The sequence below is a fragment of the Sciurus vulgaris genome (genome assembly GCF_902686455.1).
Source record: "Sciurus vulgaris genome assembly, chromosome: 4".
Classification (NCBI taxonomy): Eukaryota; Metazoa; Chordata; class Mammalia; order Rodentia; family Sciuridae; genus Sciurus; species Sciurus vulgaris.
In genome coordinates, this window is record NC_136464.1 from 79,256,149 (window position 1) to 79,279,679 (window position 23,531).

The 23,531-nt window shown below is 39.7% G+C and overlaps 1 protein-coding gene and 1 long non-coding RNA gene across 2 annotated transcripts; one reads left to right on the top strand and one right to left on the bottom strand.

The window, feature by feature from the left end:
- The first annotated feature begins 2,820 nt into the window (after positions 1–2,820).
- On the top strand, positions 2,821–5,699 carry LOC306659185. Its single transcript, XR_013763233.1, has 2 exons — positions 2,821–3,055; positions 4,531–5,699. It is a non-coding gene; the product is annotated as an uncharacterized lncRNA (long non-coding RNA).
- A 3,745-nt stretch (positions 5,700–9,444) lies between these two features.
- On the bottom strand, positions 9,445–10,762 carry LOC306660594 (5'-AMP-activated protein kinase subunit beta-2-like). The gene is given in 2 exon segments (XM_079138954.1): positions 9,445–10,003; positions 10,005–10,762. Coding segments are annotated over 2 exon segments (810 nt in total). The 5' UTR covers positions 10,580–10,762; the 3' UTR covers positions 9,445–9,768.
- Between the last annotated feature and the right edge of the window lie 12,769 nt (positions 10,763–23,531).

Sequence of the window (23,531 nt, forward strand, 5' to 3'; positions counted from 1 at the left end):
AAATGGGAACAAGACAGGGATGTCCTCTTTCACCACTTCTATTCAACATTGTCCTCGAAACTCTAGCCAGAGCAATTAGGCAGACTAAAGAAATTAAAGGGATACGAATAGGAAAAGAGGAACTTAAGCTGTCACTATTTGCGGATGACATGATTCTATATTTAGAGGATCCAAAAGCCTCCTCCAGAAAACTTCTAGACCTCATCAATGAATTCAGCAAAATAGCAGGCTATAAAATCAACACGCATAAATCTACAGCATTTTTATATGCAAGCGATGAAACAGCTGAAAGGGAAATGAGGAAAACAACTCCATTTGCAATAGCCTCAAAAAAAAAAAAAAAAAAAACTTGGGTATCAATCTAACCAAAGAGGTAAAAGATCTCTACAATGAAAACTACAAAACACTGAAGAAAGAAATTAAGGAAGACCTTAGAAGATGGAAAGATCTCCCATGTTCTTGGATAGGAAGAATTAATATTGTCAAAATGGCCATACTACCAAAAGTGCTATACAGATTCAATGCAATTCCAATTAAAATCCCAATGATGTACCTCACAGAAATAGAGCAAGCAATCATGAAATTCATCTGGAAGAATAAGAAACCGAGAATAGCTAAAGCAATCCTTAGCAGGAAGAATGAAACAGGGGGTATTGCAATACCAGAACTTCAACTATACTACAAAGCAATAGTAACAAAAACAGCATGGTATTGGTACCAAAACAGACAGGTTGATCAATGGTACAGAATAGAGGACAGAGACACAAACTCAAATAAATACAATTTTCTCATACTAGACAAAGGTGCCAAAAATATGCAATGGAGAAAAGATAGCCTCTTCAACAAATGGTGCTGGGAAAACTGGAAATCCATATGCAACAGAATGAAACTAAACCCCTATCTCTCACCCTGCACAAAACTCAACTCACAATGGATCAAGGACCTTGAAATCAGACCAGAGACCCTGCATCTTATAGAAGAAAAAGTAGGTCCAAATCTTCACCTTGTTGGCTTAGGATCAGACTTCCTTAACAGGACTCCCATAGCACAAGAAATAAAAGCAGGAATCAATAACTGGGATAGATTCAAACTAAATAGCTTTCTCTCAGCAAAGGAAACTATGAGCAATGCGAAGAGAGAGCCTACAGAGTGGGAGAATATCTTTGCCTCTCATACTTCAGATAGAGCACTAATTTCCAGGACATATAAAGAACTCAAAAAACTCTACACCAAGAATACAAATGACCCAATCAACAAATGGGCTAAGGAAATGAACAGACACTTCACAGAAGAAGATATACAAGCAATCAACAGATATATGAAAAAATGTTCAACATCTTTAGTAATAAGAGAAATGTGAATCAAAACTACACTAAGATTCCATCTCACCCCAATTAGGATGGCGATTATCAAGAACACAAGCAACAATAGGTGTTGGAGAGGATGTGGGGAGAATGGTACACTCATATATTGCTGGTGGGACTGCAAATTAGTGCAGCCACTCTGGAAAGCAGTGTGGAGATTCCTTAGAAAAAACTTGGAATGGACTCTCCATTTGACCCAGCTATCCCACTCCTCAGCCTATACCCAAAGGACTTAAAATCAGCACACTACAGAGATACAGCCACATCAATGTTCATAGCTGCTCAATTGACTATAGCCAGACTATGGAACCAACCTAGATGCCCTTCAATTGATGAATGGATAAAGAAACTGTGGTATATATATACAATGGAATATTACTCAGCCATAAAGAATAATAAAATTATGGAATTTGCAGGCAAAAGGATGAAATTGGAGAATATCATGTTAAGTGAGATAAGCCAATCTCAAAAATCCAAAAGAGGAATGATCTCACTGATAAGTGGATGATGACTCTTAATGGGGGGTGGGAGTGGGACAAGAATGGAGGAAGGAGGGACTGTATAGAGGGAAAAGAGAGGTGGGAGGGATGGGGGGAAGGAAAAAAATAATGGAATGAATCAAACATCATTACTCTATGTAAATTTATGAATATGCAAATGGTATGCTGTTACTCCATGTACAAACAGAAACAATATATATCTCATTTGTTTACAATAAAAGTAAATTAAAAAATAAAAAATAAAAAAATAAACAGATAAACTGGGGTCTGCTTACTGTGATTTCAGCAAAGGAGAAAGATGAGGGAATCATGACAAAGATCCTTTGCTTAGCCAAACTTTAGTCAGTTTCTTGAATCTTCTCCTAAGCCAATCAGTACACTTCCTCCTAAAGTCCAGTTTGAGCAAAAACCCTTTGAAGCCAATGCAGTAGGAGCCCCCATCTTCCATACTGATGACTATATCTGATCACCTTCCTCACATGCCCCATTGGTGCTGATGTCTGATCATCTTGCCCTGTCTTCAACAAAATCCTGTTTCAAGGCTTTAGAGAGAATCTCCCTTACCCCGAAGTTTCCTCTTAGTAGTTTTCCATCAACTGACCTCATCCCACTCCTTGCTACGTCTCCCTGTCCTTGCTATATCCAGAGCTGAGCTCAGCTCTATATGAAATCTCTCCTACTTTGATGCAACCATCCTGAATTCAATTCAATTTTCCCACTTTAATTATTGTCCAGTTCTGATTTTTCTTTGGCAGGGATATTCCCTGCTTGTGGCTTTACCATGGCTCTATGATGACAATGGTTTGTGTTGCATTATTGCCTTTTAACCCTCTGTTACAGAGTGTATTCTTGGACTCTCTCCATCCGCAGATTAAACATTTTATTCCCCAGGAGCTGGATTCTTTTATTTCCATTGAAATATTATTTCCACTAGCTGGTAGATAAGGATGGAACATGATGCAGAGAATGGAGTCTGAATGTCTCCTATGCCATGATCTGAGGCAAGGGTTTCATCCTGTGTGGGATTCTGTGAGCTTATCATAGACTTTCAGAAATTTCTCTTCTCTTTAAACTGTCCAGTGTGGCTGTTCTTCTTAGCAACTAATAACTCTCTTTACTACAGAGTTCCTGCCCTAATGGCATCTTATCTGGTTATATGTCTCCCTCAGAAAAGCTCTGAGTCCCATAAAGGTAAGAACTTTGCTTTATTCAGTTTTGAACATTTGGTTTAGCACATAGCAAGTACTCAGTGAATATTTTTAAATAAACAGTAACAACTAAGAGTACAGAATCTGAGGAGAAAACAATCTTTACAGGGAAGTGAGTTGGGGTCAAACCTTTCTGGTCACTGATTCTGAGAAGACTCTACAGGCTCTTTGGACTTCCCTGTGGAAGGAATTCTCAGCCAACCTCAATGAAAAGAGTTCTGGGAAGGATCTAAGTGGAGAGGGGAGCTGCTCTCAATCTTTTGGCACAAACTCAGCCCCAGCCTTTGTTTAGATTCTGCCACTTGCCATTGCAGGACCACCAGTTCAGTGCAGCATGAAGGCAGTGACCAAAACATGCACCCAGCACTGATTTCATGTTCTTGGGAGGAAAGGGCTGTAATACTTGGTTTGACGTATTTAGTGTGTATCCCTGAGCTGAGGAAGGATTGTCTTTCTGGACAAGTCAGGATTCTTTAGGAAGGAACAAAGCAGGGAGAACAGATTTGTGGTTAGCAACTGATTTGTAGTTGGTTTCTACAACCAAGCATTCTCCCTGACCCCAGATTAGGGCTGGCCAGATCATTCTTCATAGGGAAGGTGAAGCTTGAGCACTTTTTAAATTAATGCTTATCAGGTTGACAGGAAAGGGAAGAACATTCCTGGCAGAGAGAGAAATGTAAACAGCAGAAGGAATCTGGTCTGTACCAGACAATGAAAGGAACGGCATGCTTATGCCCACAGAACAGGGAGAGTTCAAAGATAAAGATTTGAGAGGCCAAGTAAGGAAGACTCATGCTGCCAGGCTGAGGAGCTCAAAGGCTTCCCAGGGTCAGGGGAGAAACATTGCAGGTGATGTACATCTTGACTGGGTTTCAGTATGATTTCTGCCATCAGGAAGGATGGTGAACATGCATAGCTGAGTTTGGAGGGAGGAAGCCCAGCACTGAACCTGTTTCCACACTCTGACAAGACATGCCACCAATTGCCTTAGCCTTATAGCCCAGTATTTTGTGGTCCTTGGTTAATTCCCTGGGAGGAGGCTAACCTTGGTCACCTTGTGTCCTGGGCCTAGGAATTTTTTAAAAAATATTTTAATGTACCCAAGGTCACTGCATCTCTGTCCCCTTAGGAGAATTTACTGATTGTAACATCTCCTTCTCTGAGACCATGAATATCTGAAATTTCTCTTGTGAGCCCGAGGCCTGAGCTAAGGTTCCAGGCATTGTCACAGCCCCATGTAGGTGTCCAAGCTCCCTCATAGTATTGAGCCCAGGTAGGCCCTGTCTGATGCTCCATTGGCCCATGACTACCTTTGTCCCCCTGCTAGCCTTTCCCTGGCTCTGGTCCTGACCTCTCAGGTTATTCTTTAATGGAATTCTAGGGTTTCCAGTTTAGTGATTAGGGTTGTCCCTGTAATGTGCTGTGGAGCTAGATTGCCATCAGTCTCTCTCAAACCAGAATCCCAGGTTGTCTGATGCTGCCCCGATTGGCCATGCTGGGTTCACTCTGCCAGGGCCAGTTGGCTCCTTCCAAGTAGACACAATTTCCTCTCCAAGGCTCAGTACCTCTGATCTCCCTGAATGCCTTGCTGCTGGAGTAAGTAGCTGGACCATGAATGAGCCATGACCTTTTCCGCAGTTACCCCTGTCTCTGTCTACAGGTCCTTACGGATAAGCTTCCCATCCCAACCCTTTCCCATCCTCAGTCATAACCTGGTCCTAACTGAAACAGGAGTCAGTCATCTCAGCTCTGCCCCTGGCCTGGTGTGATGCAGGCCATCATCTTCCCAGCCTGGGGACTGCTGTCCCATCCTAGCTGCCAGACCCTGTCACATTCCCACATCCCTCTGTGCCAACTGGATCAAGGACTAATTGTCTTTGTTTAAAGCCCCACGTGCTCTTCCTAGGCTCCTTTGCTTCCCTGATGGCTTTATTTCTTGGTTTGTATTATGAGGGAATACACTGGATGGAGAAGGTCCTTGCAGATGTGGAGTGAGGCCACCCTCACCCCTGCCTCCCCATGTGTCTCCCATGGACAGGCAATCAGAGCCCAGGTCAGCATCCTCACATCAGAGCGGGGCCAAGCTGCCTGGAAACCTGCTCTCACAGCGCCCTCTAGTGACAGTCACCTGGAGAAATGCTAAATGGCCTGGGAACTGAGGACCTCTGAACTGGCCAGAGAAGGATGAGGGGCATTGAGGGCTAACCTTGGGCAGCACCAGCATTGGGTTGAGGGCGTTACGTTTCGCTTGTATTCAGCTTTATCGAGTGTGGGGCAATCTCACAGCTGAGCAGTTCATTTCTGCAATTATGTTTTAAAACCTCTTAACTGCACTGACCCTTGTGTGTCACTACTGCCTCCCTGTTCCCCTGAGGAATGACCTGACCAGTTCACCTGACTGGAAAAATCCAAGACAGTTCTGCAATAAAACAGAATTTCTTCACTGTCTTGGATTAGGGAAAGATTTTTTAACCAACACAGAAAGTAAGTAAAATAGAGAAAAAATTGAGAAAGTGGGCCTCATCTGAAACTAAAACTTTTATCATTAAAAAATTAATAGATAAGTCACAATTAGAAGGAAATACTCACAAAAAACTTATTTCCTGGATATTTGAGAATTCTTACAACTGAATAATAAAATTCTAATTTAAAATATGGACAAAAGACTTGAGCAAACACTTCACAAAATAATATCTTCAAATAACCAATAAGTACAGAAAAAAAATGTGCATTTAAAAACATCAAATTGGCACATCTCATATATTACTGGTGAGAAAGTAAAATGAGGTTAACACTTTTGAAAATTATTTGATCACTTCTCATCAATTTAAATCTATACTCTTCTGTATAATCTAGCAATTCCATTCTTAGGATTTTATCCAAAAATGTGAAAATTAATCTCTAAACAAAAGATTAGTATCACAATATTAATAGCAGCTTCACTTTAAAAAGACAAAAACTGAATCTAAATTAACATTAAAAAGCAAATGAAAAGACAATTGGGGTGTGTCTACATGATTTAACATTAACAGGCAATAAAAAATTAAATTATCGATATGCTTTAAACAGAAGAATGTCTGAACCATCTTCCTGAGAAAAATAAGCCGGACATAAAGGAATATGTAATATATAATTCCATTCACATGGAACCTAATGTATGGTGAAAGAAATCAAACTAGAAATTGCTTTAGGGCTTAGGGGTGGAGTGACATGGCAGAGATTAGCTGGAAGAGGCACAAAGAAACATTCTGGGGCTTTAGAATATTCTAAATCATATAAAGAGTGGGTTACAGGAGCACATGCACTTACCAAAAATATTTAATGCAACATTTAAGGTTTGTGAATTTTGTTTTGTGTAAATTATTCACCAATAAAAATAGCACAAAGCTACTATGATCATGTATGTGTATGTGTGTGTGTGTGTGTGTGTGTGTGTGTGTGTGTGTGTGTACTTGAATAGTAGTTTATCTGATAAATGCCCAGGACTGTGGTTGTCAGGTAATATGGTAAGTACGTGTTTAGCTTTTTGTTTACTTACTTGCTTTAAGGAATTGCCATCTATTTTCCATAGTGGCCCTATGTACCATTGGTCCCACAAGGTATTAGAAATACAGTTTCTCTACATCTTGCTAGCATTTGCTTTTGTCATTGCCTTTTAATTTTAGCTTTTCTAATAGACATGTAGTGATTTCAGATGATGATCTTATTTCCCCAGTGTCAAGTGTTGTTCAGCCTCATTTCATGTGCTTTCTTGCCTCTGCCATGAAATGTCCCTTCATCTATTTTCCATTTCTCATTGGATTATTTTTTACTATTGAATTGTAAGATTCCTTTATATATTCTAGATTGGAGTCCATTATCAGATATATGCTTTGCACATATATATATTTTAATATCTGTACCTTGTTCTTTCATCCTTTAGCAGAATCGTTTGCAGAGCAAATTTTTCATTTTGATGAAATCCAATTTATCATTATTTTCCTTTCATAGAACATGTTTTTAGTGCCATGTCTTGAAAGTCTTCACCAAGCTCTAGATCTGGAAGATTATCTCCTGTATTTTCTCATAATAATCACAAACTAAAAGCCAACCAAAATGTCCCTCAGTGGATGAGTAGTTAAACAAACTAATACAATCATGCCAAGATTGAGCAATAAAAAGAAGCATTATTGGTATATGAACAGATTTGATGAATCTCAAGGACATTGGGCTAAATGAAAAAGGATTCTCAAAAGTTTGCATACTGTATGATCCTGTTTATGAATAATTCTTCTAAGGAAAAATTATAAAATAGATCTGTGATTACCAGACTTTACAGCTGATGAGAGGAGGGTGGCATGAGCAGAAAGCATTGCCCCAGGGAGATCTTTTTTTTTTTTTTTTTTTTTTTCAGGGTATCTCAGGGCCATTTATTAGCAGGATAGAAAAGGGACAGTGTTGAAGTAGTCATTACCCAATTCCCTCTACCCATTCCCTTCCATACCCACTGATAGGTACCCATTTCACATCTGGCTGAACGATAAGAATTTGGGAAATAAATCTGTACATTTCCAGATTTTACCAGCAACAAAACCTACTCTCATTAGAGCCAGACCCAACTGACAAGAAGCCTCTGGCCTGAGACACATTGAAGAGATTTCTTTTTCTGTTCCACTTTACTGATAAACCTATGTGGAGTAAAAAGTTTGATACATTAACACAGATAATTGCATTTCAATACTGTTGACAAGAAATGAATACAAATCCTCCATGTAACAACCAGGATTTGAATCCTTCTAGGTGGCCCAATTATTTAATGGGTGTAGAATAAAAACAAAATTCCAACACGACTGAAGACTATATAGATCCTGAGAGCTGGTTAAAATAGGATTTGGCCTGGATTTTTAAAATGGCACACCACTGACAAAATGGTTTGGACCATAAAAGGTTCTCCACAAAAGCCTTTTGTTGCAGAAGGTGGCTTTGAAAGGCAAAAAGAGTACCTACTCTCAGCTTAACTACCACAGCACTTAGTAGTTTGCATTCCCTGGAAAACAACAAGCCCACACCTTACTGCTTCATATCTGGGATCAAAGAGGTCTATATTCCCAAAGAGTCAACTTTGCATGGAAAAAACAGAGGTAGCTAAACTGACCTATAGGTGCCCTTTCAGCGTGGCTGGGCTCATCTTAGCAATCAAGGAGTCTCTCAACCATCAAGTATGGCCTCCTTCAAGGTTGAAAGTTTGACTGCATTTATCTGTAAAATGGAAGAGCCAAGATACTTGGAAAAAAATGTTTTATCTCTGAACCCCAAGGGTGAACTGAATACTTTTCAGTCCATAAATGGAAATCAGTGACCCTACTTCGTTACTGAACACATTTAAAAAGAAGAGGTAAAAATAAAATAAAAAAATTATCTTATTACTATTTAGTACAAAGAGCCTTCCAGGAGTACTTTCTTGCTTCTTGGCCTTATACACCTTAAGAGTTAAGGGAATCTATTATGTGTATCAATGAGTCTGTATGAACTTGTACCAAGAGCAGTATTTGGTGTAAAGTTGAACATGGGTCTGGCCATATTAATATAAGAGTGCAGTCTTCTCTGGACTAGAGAAGAAAATCTTAAGGACCATTTATTAAAAGTCTGAAGTTCTTCAATATAGTCTCTTTAAGACCAATGAAAGGGCATATTTTTAATTAAAGAAAAATGCAGGAACCTAAAAATCTTTCACAGATGAAAGTCCTGGAAGTGTTCCCTAGTCCATCTCTTGTGTATGCTCTGAGAAAGCATAGCTGGAAGCAAGGTCAGGCCAAATGGGAAAACTTATGGAAATGCATCATACAGCCAAAGCTGTAGTAGAAATTAAAACAAAAAATAGATCTTCTGCATTATACCTTTTTTAGAAGGTTGAACCATATTTTCTTCAGTAGAAATTTAAAACAAGTTGTAACAAAGTGGCTTAGACCTCTGATGGGCTAAAAAGGAGATCTTCTGACAGCCCCTCATCAATAAGGTGGGTCAGGTCCCACACAACTTTTCAAAGGCGTCACTTACTGAGTGAATTTTATATTAAAGGGGTCAGGTATGGGATCTGAAGGAGGCTAGTAAAGGAAGAATGTGAAATGAGAGAACGAAGCCTTCTTGTGAGGCATCTGTTACATAAAAACAACAACAACAACAACAACAACAACAAAAAAAACAGAGACTGTGCCACACACTGTGAAAATACAGAGACGCCATGCAAGAGAAGCTGCCCCTGCAAGGCAGAAGCTGTAAGTAGGGCAGCCGTCTAGCCCAAGTCCATTTCTTGGACACCCAAGGTAGCAGTGATAGAATATTCACCCAACAAGGATCCTAAGAGTTTGCTCTTCTTGCATTTTAGGAAAAAAACCTCCCCATACAGTTATTCCTGAAGCTTCCCCAAACATGTCTTGGCAAATACCCACAGATAGAAAGAATATATCTAGCTGGGGCTAGGACGCTTCCAGTAACCTTCGTCTCATATATATACGTTTTCTTCTTAAAATAAATTCCATGAACTCATAAAGCTCTCATCTGCAATCAAATGCAAAAGCAGAGCATCCTATTCAGAGGCTCTGAAACACACATATTGGCCTCAAAGCAAATCAGCCTTCCAGTCTCAGGTAAGACTGGTTCAGTTCAAAAGCAAGGGAGAAGCTTCTCCTGAATCCATGGAGGCAAGACAGGATGCCTTCAGATGGGCTTGTACAGCAGCGTAGTGACATACTTCTTCTTGTAGCGATGGGTTGCGCTAAGGACCATCACACTGTCCTTAATAGATAATGCATAGAGATGGTTCAGCATAACATGGTTGGGCTCTGGAAGTAAGGCTGGATCACAAGAAATATTAGTGTCCTTGTTAAGAATAACTTGGAGTAGGTGAGGAGGAAGGATGGGTGGGAATTTGAATCTCTCTTCAGATCGAAATTTCTTGACCATAAGGCCCAGGGGGTGAGCTGGAAAGATCTCGACAAGATGTCTCAGAGCTTTCCATAGAATCTAGTTTTAAAGCATCAAACACCTCAAAATCAGATTTCTTGACATGGATCAAATTGTTAATCGTGCCAACCTGACTGGTAACCACTGGCTCTGATGGATCATGAACCCACTGTCCATCTACAAAAAACTTGTATTGGTGCTCTCCCTCAGGGAGATCCAGGATGGCTACAAAGTCATTATGGCTCTTAATCAGTGGAATCTTGGTGCTCCAGTTGTTGAAAGACCCAGAAATGAAGACCTCCTTGCCTCCTTCAGACCAGCGGATAACAGTAGGCCGGGCCTGCTGGGTGGGCTTTATGGAGTCGTCCAAATCCTGCTGCCATGATACAAACTCTTTGTCCCCAGGGAGCTTGGAGTCCGGCAGGCTGAAGACTCCGGGGTCGTCGGTGCTGCCCACCATGATCTTGTGCTCCTTGCCCGGGGCATGGCCGCCGCCGCCCTCCGCGCGTGCAGCCTTGGCGCCGTGACGCTCCCCGGACACCCGGTTGCTGGTGGTGTTTCCCATGGCTGCAGCTCGAGTCGGGGGCCACCTGGCGCGGAGAGCTCCAGCGATGCGCTCCCTCTTCCCAGGACCACGGGCGGGTTGGCCGTCCTGCGGGCAAGGCCACCAATAAAGTTATTGAAATTGAAGCCGCACCCCTAGCCAGGGATCTGGGTTTCCTCCTAAAATGGCTACAAGGCCCGTGGCCCAGGGAGATCTTTGTGGTGATGGAATCATTCTGTAGCTTGATGGTAATGCAAATCTACACGTGACGAAATGTCATAGAATAGCACACATCATGTCTATGTCAAGTTTACTGATTTTGATGTTCAGCTGTAGAATGTAAAATGTAAACATTCAGGGAAGCTGGGAAAAGGATAACAGAACCTCTTTGCAATATCCTATGAATCCATAATTATTTGAAAAAAATTAAATGTTCATAAAAACGAAAAAAGTTAAAAGCAAAATAAGTAATGCACATGTTTGATAAAACTCAAATAGTACAAAATGGCAAATGGTAAAATTATATATCTATACCACTCCAGAATTCTAGCCAAAATCTCTCCAAAAACTTTCACAATTTATATTTTTTGTATATACTTCTAAAACTTTTGTTAAGAATGTGCGAATATATGTGTTTTCCCCACTTTTCCAACTTTGATCTTATACTAGTTTAAAATTACCTAGAAAATAAGTCAATACTTCTTTTCATAGCAGCGAAAATTTTCTTGTGAATATGCCACACTTTACTGACTTCTCTGTTCACTTTGGCTGTTTTTGCTCATTTGCTATTGTAAATCACATTTCATTAAATATCATTCAACTTCATGCAGTACAGTCATAGGAGAGACTCCTAAAACACAGTTTGTAGTTAAAATGGCATGTGAATTGTAGCTAAGAAAAATTTTGCCTAATTGCAACCCAAATAACTTTCCAAATAACAATAAAGTACCAATTTTGTAACCTTTTTGCTAACAAGAATAAACTTAGAAAATTTGATCATCACCAATCTGGTGAGTAAAATAAAATGATTCAATGTTTTAGTTTATCTTCCTATGATGACAAGTGAAATTTTAAACATTTTCATTTATTTAAAAGTCTTTTGCATTTGTTTTCCTATGAATTGTGGATTCTGATCCCTCCACTTGGCAGAGTTCAGTGAACCTGCCATGTCCAAGTCAACTGGCTCTCACACCACAGGAATGGAATATAACAACTGCTTATCCACTCATCAGTTCACATTGGGTTGCTTCTACCTTAACTATGATGAATAATGCTGCTACCAAATATGCCTGTGGCATATTATGTGTGGACAAATGTTTTTGATTATCCTGGGTATGTACCCAGAAATGGAACTGCTGAGTCACGTGGTATTTCTACACTTAACTTTTTGAAATGCCAGACTGTTTTCCATAGTGACTACACCATTTTACATTCACACCTGCAATGCATAAGCTTTCCACTTTTTCCATATCTTCACAAACACTTGTTATTCTCTGTCTTTTTTATTAAAACCACACTACTGTCTGCATAGTGATATCTTCTTGGGGTTTCATTGCATTTTCCTAATGACTAATGATGATGAGAACTTTTTCATATATATATATATATATATATTTTTTTTTTTTTGGTCAGGTGTGTATCTTCTTCTGAGAAATCTTTATTCAAATCCTTTGTCCATGTCTTAATCAGGTTATTTGTCTTTTATTGTTGAATAAGAAGAGTGTTTTTAAAAATATATTCTGCATACAAGTCCCTTACCTAATTCCCTTGCATGTATCTGATGAGCAAATGTCCTTTTCTCCTCCTGTAAGTTGTCTGTTGACATTCTCAGATTGTTTTTAATAATGTCTAGATTTTTTTCTTTTGTCACTCATACTTTGATGCTATAGCCAAGAATTCTCTGCCATTTCTTCTAAATTATAAAGTTTTAATCTTTACATGTAGAATTTTCTTCCAATTAATTTTTCTATATTTAACTTTATTTTTTGTGTGTGTGTGTGCCTATCTTCTTGTCTCAACACCATTCACTGAAGGTATTTTTTAAGTCCCATTAAATTATCACCTTGGTAACTTTGTCAAAAATTAATTAATCATAAATGTGAGGATTTAGTTTTGGATTTTTCAGTTCTCCTTGTTCCAATACCACCCTACCTAAATTCTCCAACATTGTCCTTCTCTTTCAAGATTTATTGGCTTTTCTGGGCTTTCTTGTATTTCCATATGAATTTCTGAGGGAAAATAATGCATGTTATCTTAGGGACCACATTGCATCTATAGACCAATTTGGAAAGCCTTGCCATCTTAATATTAAGTCTTCCAAATCCTTGAACATGGGGTATCTTTCCTTCGATTTATTTTCTGTCAGTGGTATTTCATAGTTTTCAGTTGTACATGTTTTGCATTTCTTTTGTTAAATTTATTAAGTATTTTATTCTTTCTGTTGCTGTCGTGAATTGAATTTTTCTTAATTTGATATTCATATTGTTTATTGCTAGTTTATAGAATTACTAATGATTCTTTTATTGATCTTGGGCCTACACAATTGCTTAACTCATTTATTAATTCTAAAGGATATTTTATGAATTCCTTGGATCATATCATCTGTGGATACAGTATTACTACTTCCTATCCAATCTGGATGTCATTTGTTTTTATTAACTTATTTTTTTATTTATATAATTGACCTAGTTCAAACCTTCAACACAATGCCAAGGAGAACTGGTAATAGAGCGGAACTCCTTTCCTTCTTCCTGCTTTTATAAAAAAAAAAAAAAAAAAACTTTCACTCATGTATATAATGTCAGTTATAGTTTCCTACAGATGCCCTTTATCAACATTTTACAAGTTCCTCTGGTTCCAATTTGATGAGTGTTTTTGTCACGAGAGGATGTTAATTGTGTTGAATGCTTCTTCTGCATCTATTGAGATTATGTAGTTTTGTGCTTCATTCTAGAATGTGGCATATACCTTTAATATTCTTATATTAAACCAAATTTGGTTTCCTAAATTCTAGTTAGTGGTGATGTATAGTCACTTTCATATGTTGCTGAATTTGGTATGATAGTATTATCTTGAGAATTTTTGTACCAATATCCCTAAGAGGTATTGGTCTATTGTTTCCTTACGATGTCTTCGGTTTTGGTATCACAATAATAAAGATGTTATAGAATGATAATAATGATGTTATAGAATGATTTGGGAAATGTTGCTTGTTCTATTTTTGGATGTGATCATAAATAATTGAAAATAATTTTTCTTTAAATTTTAAATAGAATTAACTAATGGAGCTCTCTGTCCCTGAGCATTTCTTTGTTGTAAATATCTTAATTATTAACTCAATCTCATATTATATGTCTTTCAAATTTTTATATTTGTTCTTTTTTTTAGTCACTTTTGGTAATTTATATCTTTCTAGGAATTATTCCATGTCACCTAGCGTATAAAACTTATTGCTATACATTCCTTTATAACACTTTTATTGCTGTAAGCTTCATAGTGTTGTCCTTCTTTCATTTCTCATATATTAATATTTTTCTCTCTCTTTTACTTGGTTGGTAAAATTTAAAAATTCTCAATTTTGATGATATTCTTAATGAAACAACTATTTGGGCTTTCTTTTTCTCCCCCTTTCATTTAGTGTTTTCTGATTTCCATTTATTTTACTCCAATCTTTATTATTTCATTCTACTGTGGTTGGACAATACATTTGGTATTGATTTTTAATATAACAAATAAAATGAGAAATTATACTCCATTTATGTATGATTTATCAGAATGCATAAATGCATTCCACTGCAATATATAACTAATTAGAAAAATTAAAAATTCAAATAAATAAATAAAAAATAACAGTGTCTGCAGTGACAGTTCTGAAAGGATTGATTCTTAACAACCTAAACTAGGGAACATGCCAGTGTCCAGCAGTGGCCATGGCTGAGGGCACAGTGTATGCTGACTGGCCAGCCAACAGTCCAGGTCCATGTGGGCAACAGGAAAGAGCCCTTCCAAAAGAAAGTGAGAATGGATGGGAGCAGACCCAAACTGTCCAGCAGTCCGCTACCTGACTGAGCCAATGAACTATAGAATAAAAGTACAATTATGCAGTTTAGAATTTTTAAGGTAAATAACAGGAGAACTAAAATATTTTTATTCTAAAAATAATTAGAATAAAGCAATAAAATTTTAGGACGATAAAAGGAGAAGGAAGAGATGTATACATGAAGCTTTCTCAAATTTCCCGTTGTAGGAGGTCAATAAACTTTCTGTAGATGAATCAAGAAATAAGAGGGTGTACCTGTGGTGTTTGGAGTTTTGGAGAACTGCTATAAATGGACATGTTTAAAAGAAGTTGACTCTGGAGGAGTAGGCCAGGATAGGGAGGGATAGGGTTGGAAACTGTTTCCTTTCATCATAAACCTTCTCTTTTATTTGATTTTTTTCCTATTTTCTTGCATTTCATTGATCACGAGACATCTGTGAAAGTGAAAGACTTTTAAATATTTGGATAAATGTCCTAAGCTTGGAATAGGAAGTGCTGATCTGATCAATATCTACTATTGTGATTCCATTTGAGATAAAATCTTAGGGTCATGGAGAAAAAATTGTAATTGGAATCACTCTTATTAGTGTTCAAGTTATGCCTTTTAGAAGGAAACTTTTTTTCATCAGATTTCAATAAAAAATAGGTGTTCCAAGTTTGTTTAAAAATTCATAATCAATAATATCATATTTTTAATTCAACATAGCTAGAAGGGAAGATTCTGAACATTCTCTTCACAAAAAAATGATACATGTTTGAGATAATGGATAATCTAAATATCCTGAACTGATCACTACTCAATGAATAAATGTACTGAAATATCACAATGGGTCCATAGAGATGTACAGTTCTTATCTGTCAATTAAAAACAATTTTAAAACTCAAAATGTACAATTGGTAAAATTCATGTGCTTTAATAAAAAAGCAATTAAAATGAATGAGCAAATGAACAAATGAAGAAATGGATGTACTGTTCTCTCTCTCTGCAGGAAACACGAAGGTATCTGTGTCCTAACAAGAATGCCTGCCTCTGTCCAATCCATCTACTTCCCAGGCATATGGATCACATGTCCCCAGTGTTTGTCCACAATGTGGGGCTCACCCTGCTTGCTCCATACTTCTTTCTCCTACCTAATCCTGGCCTGTCAGTTTGGCCTGGTAGGTGACTAGAGAGAATCTGAGGGATATCTGTCTCAATCCCATTTCCCTCTGCTCCCTGGGGTCCTGAGCAGATGCACAGACTCCTTGCCTAGATCCTAACCTCTGCTTACAAAGACATACTGGTCTCGTGTTCTGGCATTGAGTTTCCTGTTGACTCAGGGCACAGCCACCCAGAGCCCAGGCCAGGAAGCCATCTGCTTCCATCAATATCCATCTCTGACATGTTCATCCTTTCTCTTTTTTAATTGTTTTTATTTTATTTGTTCTAATCAGTTATACATGATAGTAGAATGCATTTTGACACATCATGCATAAATGGAATATAGCGTATCATTCTTCTGGTTGTACAGGATGTAGTTATATAGGTCACATAATCATATATGTACATAGGGTAATAATGTCCAATTCATTCTACTGTGATTTCTGCCCTCATGCCCACTTCCCTCCCTTCAATCCCCTCTGTTTAATCCAAAATACCATTATTCTCTCCTGCTGTACCCAATGAGAATTCTTTTTTAAAAATTTTTAAAACTTTTAAATTATTTTTTAAATTTTTTAAATTTTTATTTTTTTAATTTCCCCATAGTGCATTTTGATTTATTGTACACAAATGGGGTACAACTTTTTGTTTCTATGGTTGTGCACCATGTAGATTTCATACCATCGTGTAATTATACATGTACATAGGGTAATATTGTCTGTCTCGTTTAACCATCTTTCATACCACCACCCCTCCTCCTTCTCATTTCCCTCTACATAATCTAAAGTTCCTCCATTCTTCTCTCACCCCCCCACCACTATTATGTATCATCATCCACTTATCAGGGAAAACATTCGCCCTTTGGTTTTTGGGGAATGGTTTATTTCACTTAGCATGATAGTCTCCAATTCCATCCACTTATCTGCAAATATCATAATATTATTTTTCTTTATGACTGAATAATATTCCATTGTGTATATATACCAGTTTCCTTACCCATTCATCTGTTGAAGAGCATTTAAGTTGGTTCCACAATCTAGCTATTGTGAATTGAGTTGCTATAAACATTGTTGTGGCTGCATGATCCTATACACATGTTCACAAATCCTACAACAGCAGCTGCATTACTCTTGTTCTATATACTTTCCTATAAGCTCTAGTGGCAGCAGGTAGTGTTCCCTATAGTGCCTAAGAAGTGGCCATCATCCTGAAATGGATTGCTTTTTTTTCTTTTTTTTTTTTCAAATTTGTTCTAATTAGTTGTACATAACAATAGAATGCATGTTGACACATTGTACACAAATAGAACATAACTTCTCATCCCTCTGGATGCATATGGTGCAGTGTCATACCAGTTGTGTAAAAATACATGTATATAAGGTAATAATGTCCATGTCATTCCACCATCCTCCCCACCTCCACACCACCTCTCCTACCCTCACTCCTTTCTGCTGTCACAGCCTTCCAGAACATCTTGAGCACCCATAATGACAGAGACTCCATCTCTCCTAGTAGCCCCTTCTTCCTTGTATCTCCAGGTAAATCGGTACTCATTGCTCCAAGAGGAAGCACTAGGTCCAGGATATGAAGCCAACAAAACCAATTTCAAGGCTCTGAACCAGCTGACTCTGAGGCAGGTAGCTACAGCTCTGGATCTTGACTAGCCTGTGCCCCAGAGTGGCCCTGCTGCTGTCCTGCCCATGACCAGGCCTGATGCTCATTGCAGAGTGCTCCTCCAGTCTGGCTTAACTCCTGGACCTAAAATCCCAGTGGGATGTTTCACCCTCCTCCTAAAGGCCTGGGTCATTGACCAATGCAGGGAACTATAAATAACCCTTGTTGAGCCCTTTCCTGAGCCCACCCCTGCAACCCATGGTCACTGAACCAAGAGCAAAAGTAAGCCCTAGTCCCTTCCTGTCTCCCTGCCTCGCACTCCTTTAGGCTCTGGGACTCTTCTCCTTCCAGTTCTTCCACCATTATGACAACATGCCCTTTCCACCATGCCCTTGGGAGTCCCATTTCAGGGTGAGTCCTCTGCGTTGGCTCTTCCTGAAGCACCTTCCTCTGGGGTTCTCTGAAGACACTTTGTTCTCTCAGTCAGGGACTTTTCACTCTCCCACATTCAGGTGAGGGGAGGATCAAGTTGGGGTGGGGAATCTTTCCCTCATGCTTTTTCTTTCTGTAGAACTATCTTCCACTTTCTGAAACCAGGTCTTACAATTCCAGGCCCTCTGGCCCTCCTGCATGGTTGGTACATACCCCTGTACCCAGATGTGCTCTGTGCTATAGGCTATCAGTGCCCACAGAACAGCCTCTCCCTGGCTGGCCCAGCCTCAAAGCTCCTAGACCTCCCCAGCTGCATGCCTGTCTCCCTAACTAGGATCCTCCATTTTTCTTAACTGCAGTTCCTCTCCTTGGGGAATCCTCCAAGAGAAGATTCAATCAAAATTTGGATTTCATATCTGCACTATTCAAGGTCATGACAAGAAATAATTTTCATCCCAGATGGTTCACATAAAGAGATGTTAATGCAAATATTCCTTATGGAAGTTTGTACAGTTAAAAGAAAAAACAAGAGATGAGAAGGAACACAGAGAAAAGTCAAGTAACTCTAGGATTCATTATCACCCATGGGACTGAAGGCTCAAAGAGGAAATAGGGTACACAGAGCAAGAAAAACCTGGAGAGATAAAGAAGGAGCTGGAACAAGAGCTAGAACTTTAAAGTAATGCATCCTTGGGTGGGTGGGGAGCCCTGACCTCTCTCTTTCTATGCTTTTGCCTTCCATCCAGAACTTCCTATTGGCTAATTCCAACTTTGACCAGCCAGTAAGAAAGCCCCAGAGGCAACCCAAGGAGCCAGATCCCAAGGCTAGTGTGTAGACATACATGAACAAAAGGAGAATAACACCAGAGTCCAGGGTTCCTGGTTCTTGAAGCTCAACTTCCTCATTTTCTCAAATGGGAAAACTGAGGCTGGGAAAGATTGGTCATTTGCCCAGTTCGCACAGAGAGTTTGTGGCCAGAACTCGGCTCACCTTGTCTCCTATGGCCCATCACACAACAAGTTCTATGACTGCAAAACTCCCTTTTATATAGTCTCTTGAAATGTTTATGCGCTAAAAATAATTTTTAGATCATTTTAATCTGGTACATTGCATTGAATTCCTTCCCAGACAGGAAACATGCTGGCTGGCTGGCAGGAGGTTCAGCAACTGGCCTTGAACTCACTTGACCTCCCAAAGCTGAGGTTTTCCATACAATGCTATTGTGGAGCTTAAGCCGCGTGGAGCTGACTGGAATGAAATAAAAATAGCCCTTTCCAATTATGGTTCTGTAGCCAGCAGCTGGATTGATATTCAGGGAGTGGATTCAAATATAATTGAATTCAAAGCATAATAAATTGAAGCCAAATCATTCGATTTATAGCAGTGTCTTCTGGCATCTTTTAATTTTGCGTCACATTCATTTGGAGGCAATCAAATTAAGGTGCTCATTAGTAGCTGACGTAGGGGAGGCTGGAGCCACATTCTTGGCAGTAATGAGATCTCTGCAGTGAGATAATTCAGGAGTCAGTTGGGAGGTGGCCAAAAGGGCATAACAGTCATTTCTTAATTACAGGAAATTTTATGGAAGGAGCAAGAGATAGGTTTGGGGAAGGGGTAAGTGTGGACTTCAGCTTCAGCTACTTACGATGGCCTTGGTTTTTACCCCAGCAGCCTGAGACTCCTTGTTGAGATAACAGCAGCTGCATGTACCTTTCCACTTCTGAAAGGTACATGCAGTAGATACAAATTAGATGAACAGATACTGCCCAGCTCCTCCTCCAGATGTTCAATACCCCCAACTTTTCCCCAATAACTCCTTAGCACCCCATTATTATTCATGCACATCTGGTTTGAATTACCATTTTGGACTCAATGCTGGGCTCATTCTGGCAGTTTGACCCCCATATAACCTTGGAGTTATAGTCATTCCAAGCTTTCCTAATCCAGTCCATGAGACTGGCCTGGGACAACTGATTTGGGACCTGAGGAGGGCACCAAGGTAGTACCCGAAGTTGTGCCTTGCACAAATAAGTGCACACAAAATGTGGGCTCCCTCACTATCCCCTGCACTGGACAAAGAAGACAGGCAGCTGTCTTGTCACTGTTTGGTGCAACCAAATCTTTACTTGTTGAACATTTTGTATGACCATGGTACCATGTAGCACATAAAATATAATTGCATTTCCTCCTTCCCAGACCCACAGAAAGCCAAAGAACTTTCTAATTTGCAGATGAGGAAGCAAAGGCCCAGAGAGAGAAGGTAATTTCTCGCAGTCACAGAGCATGTAGAAGCAGGTAGGAGATGGTGCCAGGGATCGAGGCCAGGTCTGATGGATCTAGAGCCTGCACTCTCTAGCAAGCATTTCCACAGAGCCATGGTTGCCCAAGCAGGTGACTCCACAGAGATTATGGAGTTTCCAGAACCTGGAGAGGGAAACAGATTGCAGACCTACTGAGAATTTCATCTATGTTAATGTGAGTACTGGGATCTTTCCAATCCCACATTCTGCTCAGGGGGTTGTGCTGCTGGAAATGAACAAAGACAGCCTCTTCCATTTATTCAGACAGGGACACCAATGACCAGACCTGGTTGCTCACTCTAGTCATCAGGGGAGTATCAAAGTGCCCTGCCTAATCTCTGCTATTGCCTCCCAGGAAAGTCTGTGTGTAAGCAGGCCAGCATGCCAGATGCCCCGTAAGGGTTTGTGTATGCGCATGTGTGTGCAGGCACACACTTGGGAGTGGGAATGGAGGTACAGATCTCAGAGGTTCATGGTCCCACAAGACACCAGCTGCATTCTCGTGCTACCTGTACTTCTGAGCAACTGGCTACAAATTTGGAGGTTCCTCCTCAGCACTTCAGGTTCAATAACTCACTAGAATGATACCAAACTCTCATACTTAGGATTACTGCTTTATCATAAAAGATACAAATCAGCCAAATGAGATGACCCATAGAGCAAGGTTTAGGAGGATTCCCAAATTCAAAATATCCATGTCTGTGAGATGACTTATCCCCCTGGAACATGTATGTATGATTTCCTAGCAGAGATGCTCAAGAAAGCCCGCATTTCCAGAGATTTTATTTGGGTTTCATTATGTAGGCAAGATTTATTGACTCATTGCTCATGTGATTGTACTCAATTTCCAGTCCCCTTCATCTCCCCAAAGATTGGGCTGATATCAGGTGGTTCAATGACCCAACCCTCTAATCACAAGGTTGATCAACCACAACCTAAAGTTATCTAGGGTCCTACCATGAATCACTACCTCATTAGCATAAATTCATCTGTGGTCCCAGGGACCCACTATGAATAACAAAGATGCTCCTACCCCTCTGGAAATAGCAAAAGTTTGGGAGCTCTTGCTGGAAACTTGGGACTAAGAGCAAACAAATTCTTTATTTCACAGTACTGTAGAAACCCTAAGATATTTAGTGGTTCCACATTACCTCTGAGTAAGGCAAAACTCCAGTCTTTCCAAGAAAGGTCTTTCCTCCTTCTAGTCCCTCACCTTCAACCTCTGTGGCCTATACTGGGCATCTTTACTCTCCAGACATGCAGACGTACCAGGCTTTTCTCATTTCTTTTGTGAGAAGCTAAGCTTTGCATCCTCCCCAAGATCCTCCCTATCCTTTCTACTTTGATGCTTCCACATTACAGTAACACTTGTGATCTTCATCTCACCTCCTAATAAAGACCTTCAGCTGTTAGCTTCATTAATATTCCTTCCCTGATTAACAGGTGAGATGCACTGTTGTCAAGTCCTAAAGCATGTCAGTATTTGCATTCACCCTCATCTCTAAGGTTGAGTCAGCAGCTGACTCAAGGGTCAATGATTCTGCAGAGGTCTGCCCACAGGTGTTCCCAGAAGGCCTGCTCTACTGGAGCATGGCACCACAGGTGCCCATAACTACAAGATGACAGGTCCCCAAGTAGCTCTACCCAGAGATGATTCCAGTGAAATCCCAAGATGGCACGCACGGCCTTATGGTTCCCATTCTGTGGTCGTAACTGGGTCAGAGCACGGGTGGGTTTCTTCAGTGCTTGCAATGTTTAATTCTTCCATCTGGATGTTTGTTACATGTTTCACTTATCAAAAATAAGTCACATGCTTGTAATTTGTGTGTATTTTTGTTTCTATATTTACTTGTATAAAATTGTATGACAAATGTCCTATTAAAAAAAAAACCTTATCCCAGCTTCTTAGGCATATGTATAGAGTTATATTCAAAAAACATCTTATTAATCACAAGAGTATGGCAGATGTTTGGATAGGTTCTCAGAGAGATATTTGCCTTCAAAAAGATATGTGCACACTCAAATTCCTGGGTCCCTGAGAAACTGAGCATATTTAGACAAAAATCTTTGTAGACATGATTAAATTAAGTCTTGTCAAATGAGGTTGTCATGGTTTATCCATTTTTAAACAAGTTGTTTACTTTCCTATTATTAAATTATAGAATTTCTTTCATTATTATTATTTTGAATACCAGTACTTTGTCAGATAAAAGCTTGAGCACAAAGTGTCCTTGTCAGAGATGGAAAAAGAGAGGTCCACACCCAGAGAAGTCCTGTGATGATGGAGGAAGACACTAGAGTGATGCATCCATAAGGCAAGCCTGGAGACACCCAGAGCAGGAAGAGGCAGGGACGCCTCCTTAAGTCTCTGGAGGGAGCACAGCCCTGTGACACCTCCACTTGGGACTTCTGGTCTCCAGAACCATGAGCTCAATTTCCATTCTTTTAAACCATGATGTTTGTGACAATTTATTACCGCAGTCCTGGGAAGATAATGCAAATCCCCTTTCACATTTAAATGTATCTGGGTTTGGGTGATATATTGTGTGGATACCATGAGAGGGGTATGGGGAAAGAAAACAAGAAGGAGGTTTTCTAGGTTTTGTGCCTTAGGCCAAAGATCAGGGACTCAAGAGGGGTCCCAGAGGCCAGATTGAGCTCTAGCCCAGTCAGCAGTACAAGAGATAGATAGGAAAACATATGTTGGATATAAGTGCCCAGCACCATGGAGGTTAACTGGGGTCTTGGATACTGACCATTTTTTATCTTCAGAGACATACTGATGCATCCTTGGGTTCAAAGCCCTGAAATTATTCTCCTCTGGGAAAGATTTAGAATAAACTGAAGACAATGGCTCATTCACTGAGAATCTTGCTCCTCTGAGCACCACCAGATCCAAAAAAGTCTGAAAATTAACAAATTGCAGCCTGTGGGTACTGGGTAACATATTCATAGCCCAAAAAGCCTCTCTGGGGACAGTTGCTGAGATACCAGAGAAGAGAAACTGAATAAAAAAAAAAAAAAAAAAAGTAAAAGTATTTTCTATTTCATTCTCTTGGAGGAACTGCCCTTGTCCCTGTGTGTATCTGGAGCGTACAGGTGAGTTAAAGCACAGGACAAATACAGATGATGCCCAGGCTGTAATCTCACAGAACAAACTCCAGCCCCATCCTCCAAAGCCTAAGCAGATGTGGGTACCAAGACCCAGGAGGCAGTATCAGGAACTTGGTTGTGCAAGGAAGAGAAGTTAGAACACAGCAAACTTGTGAAAGTACAGGCTAAAATAACACACTCCTGCACACATTGGCACAGAGAAGGACTTAGCAGGCAAATGGACTGGGGATATCAGTGGGGATGGGAAGGGATTCTCAAGTCTGAAAAAGAAGGTAGCAAATACAGGCATTAGGAAATAAATCACAGTTGAGAGTATCAGATGTTCCCCACAT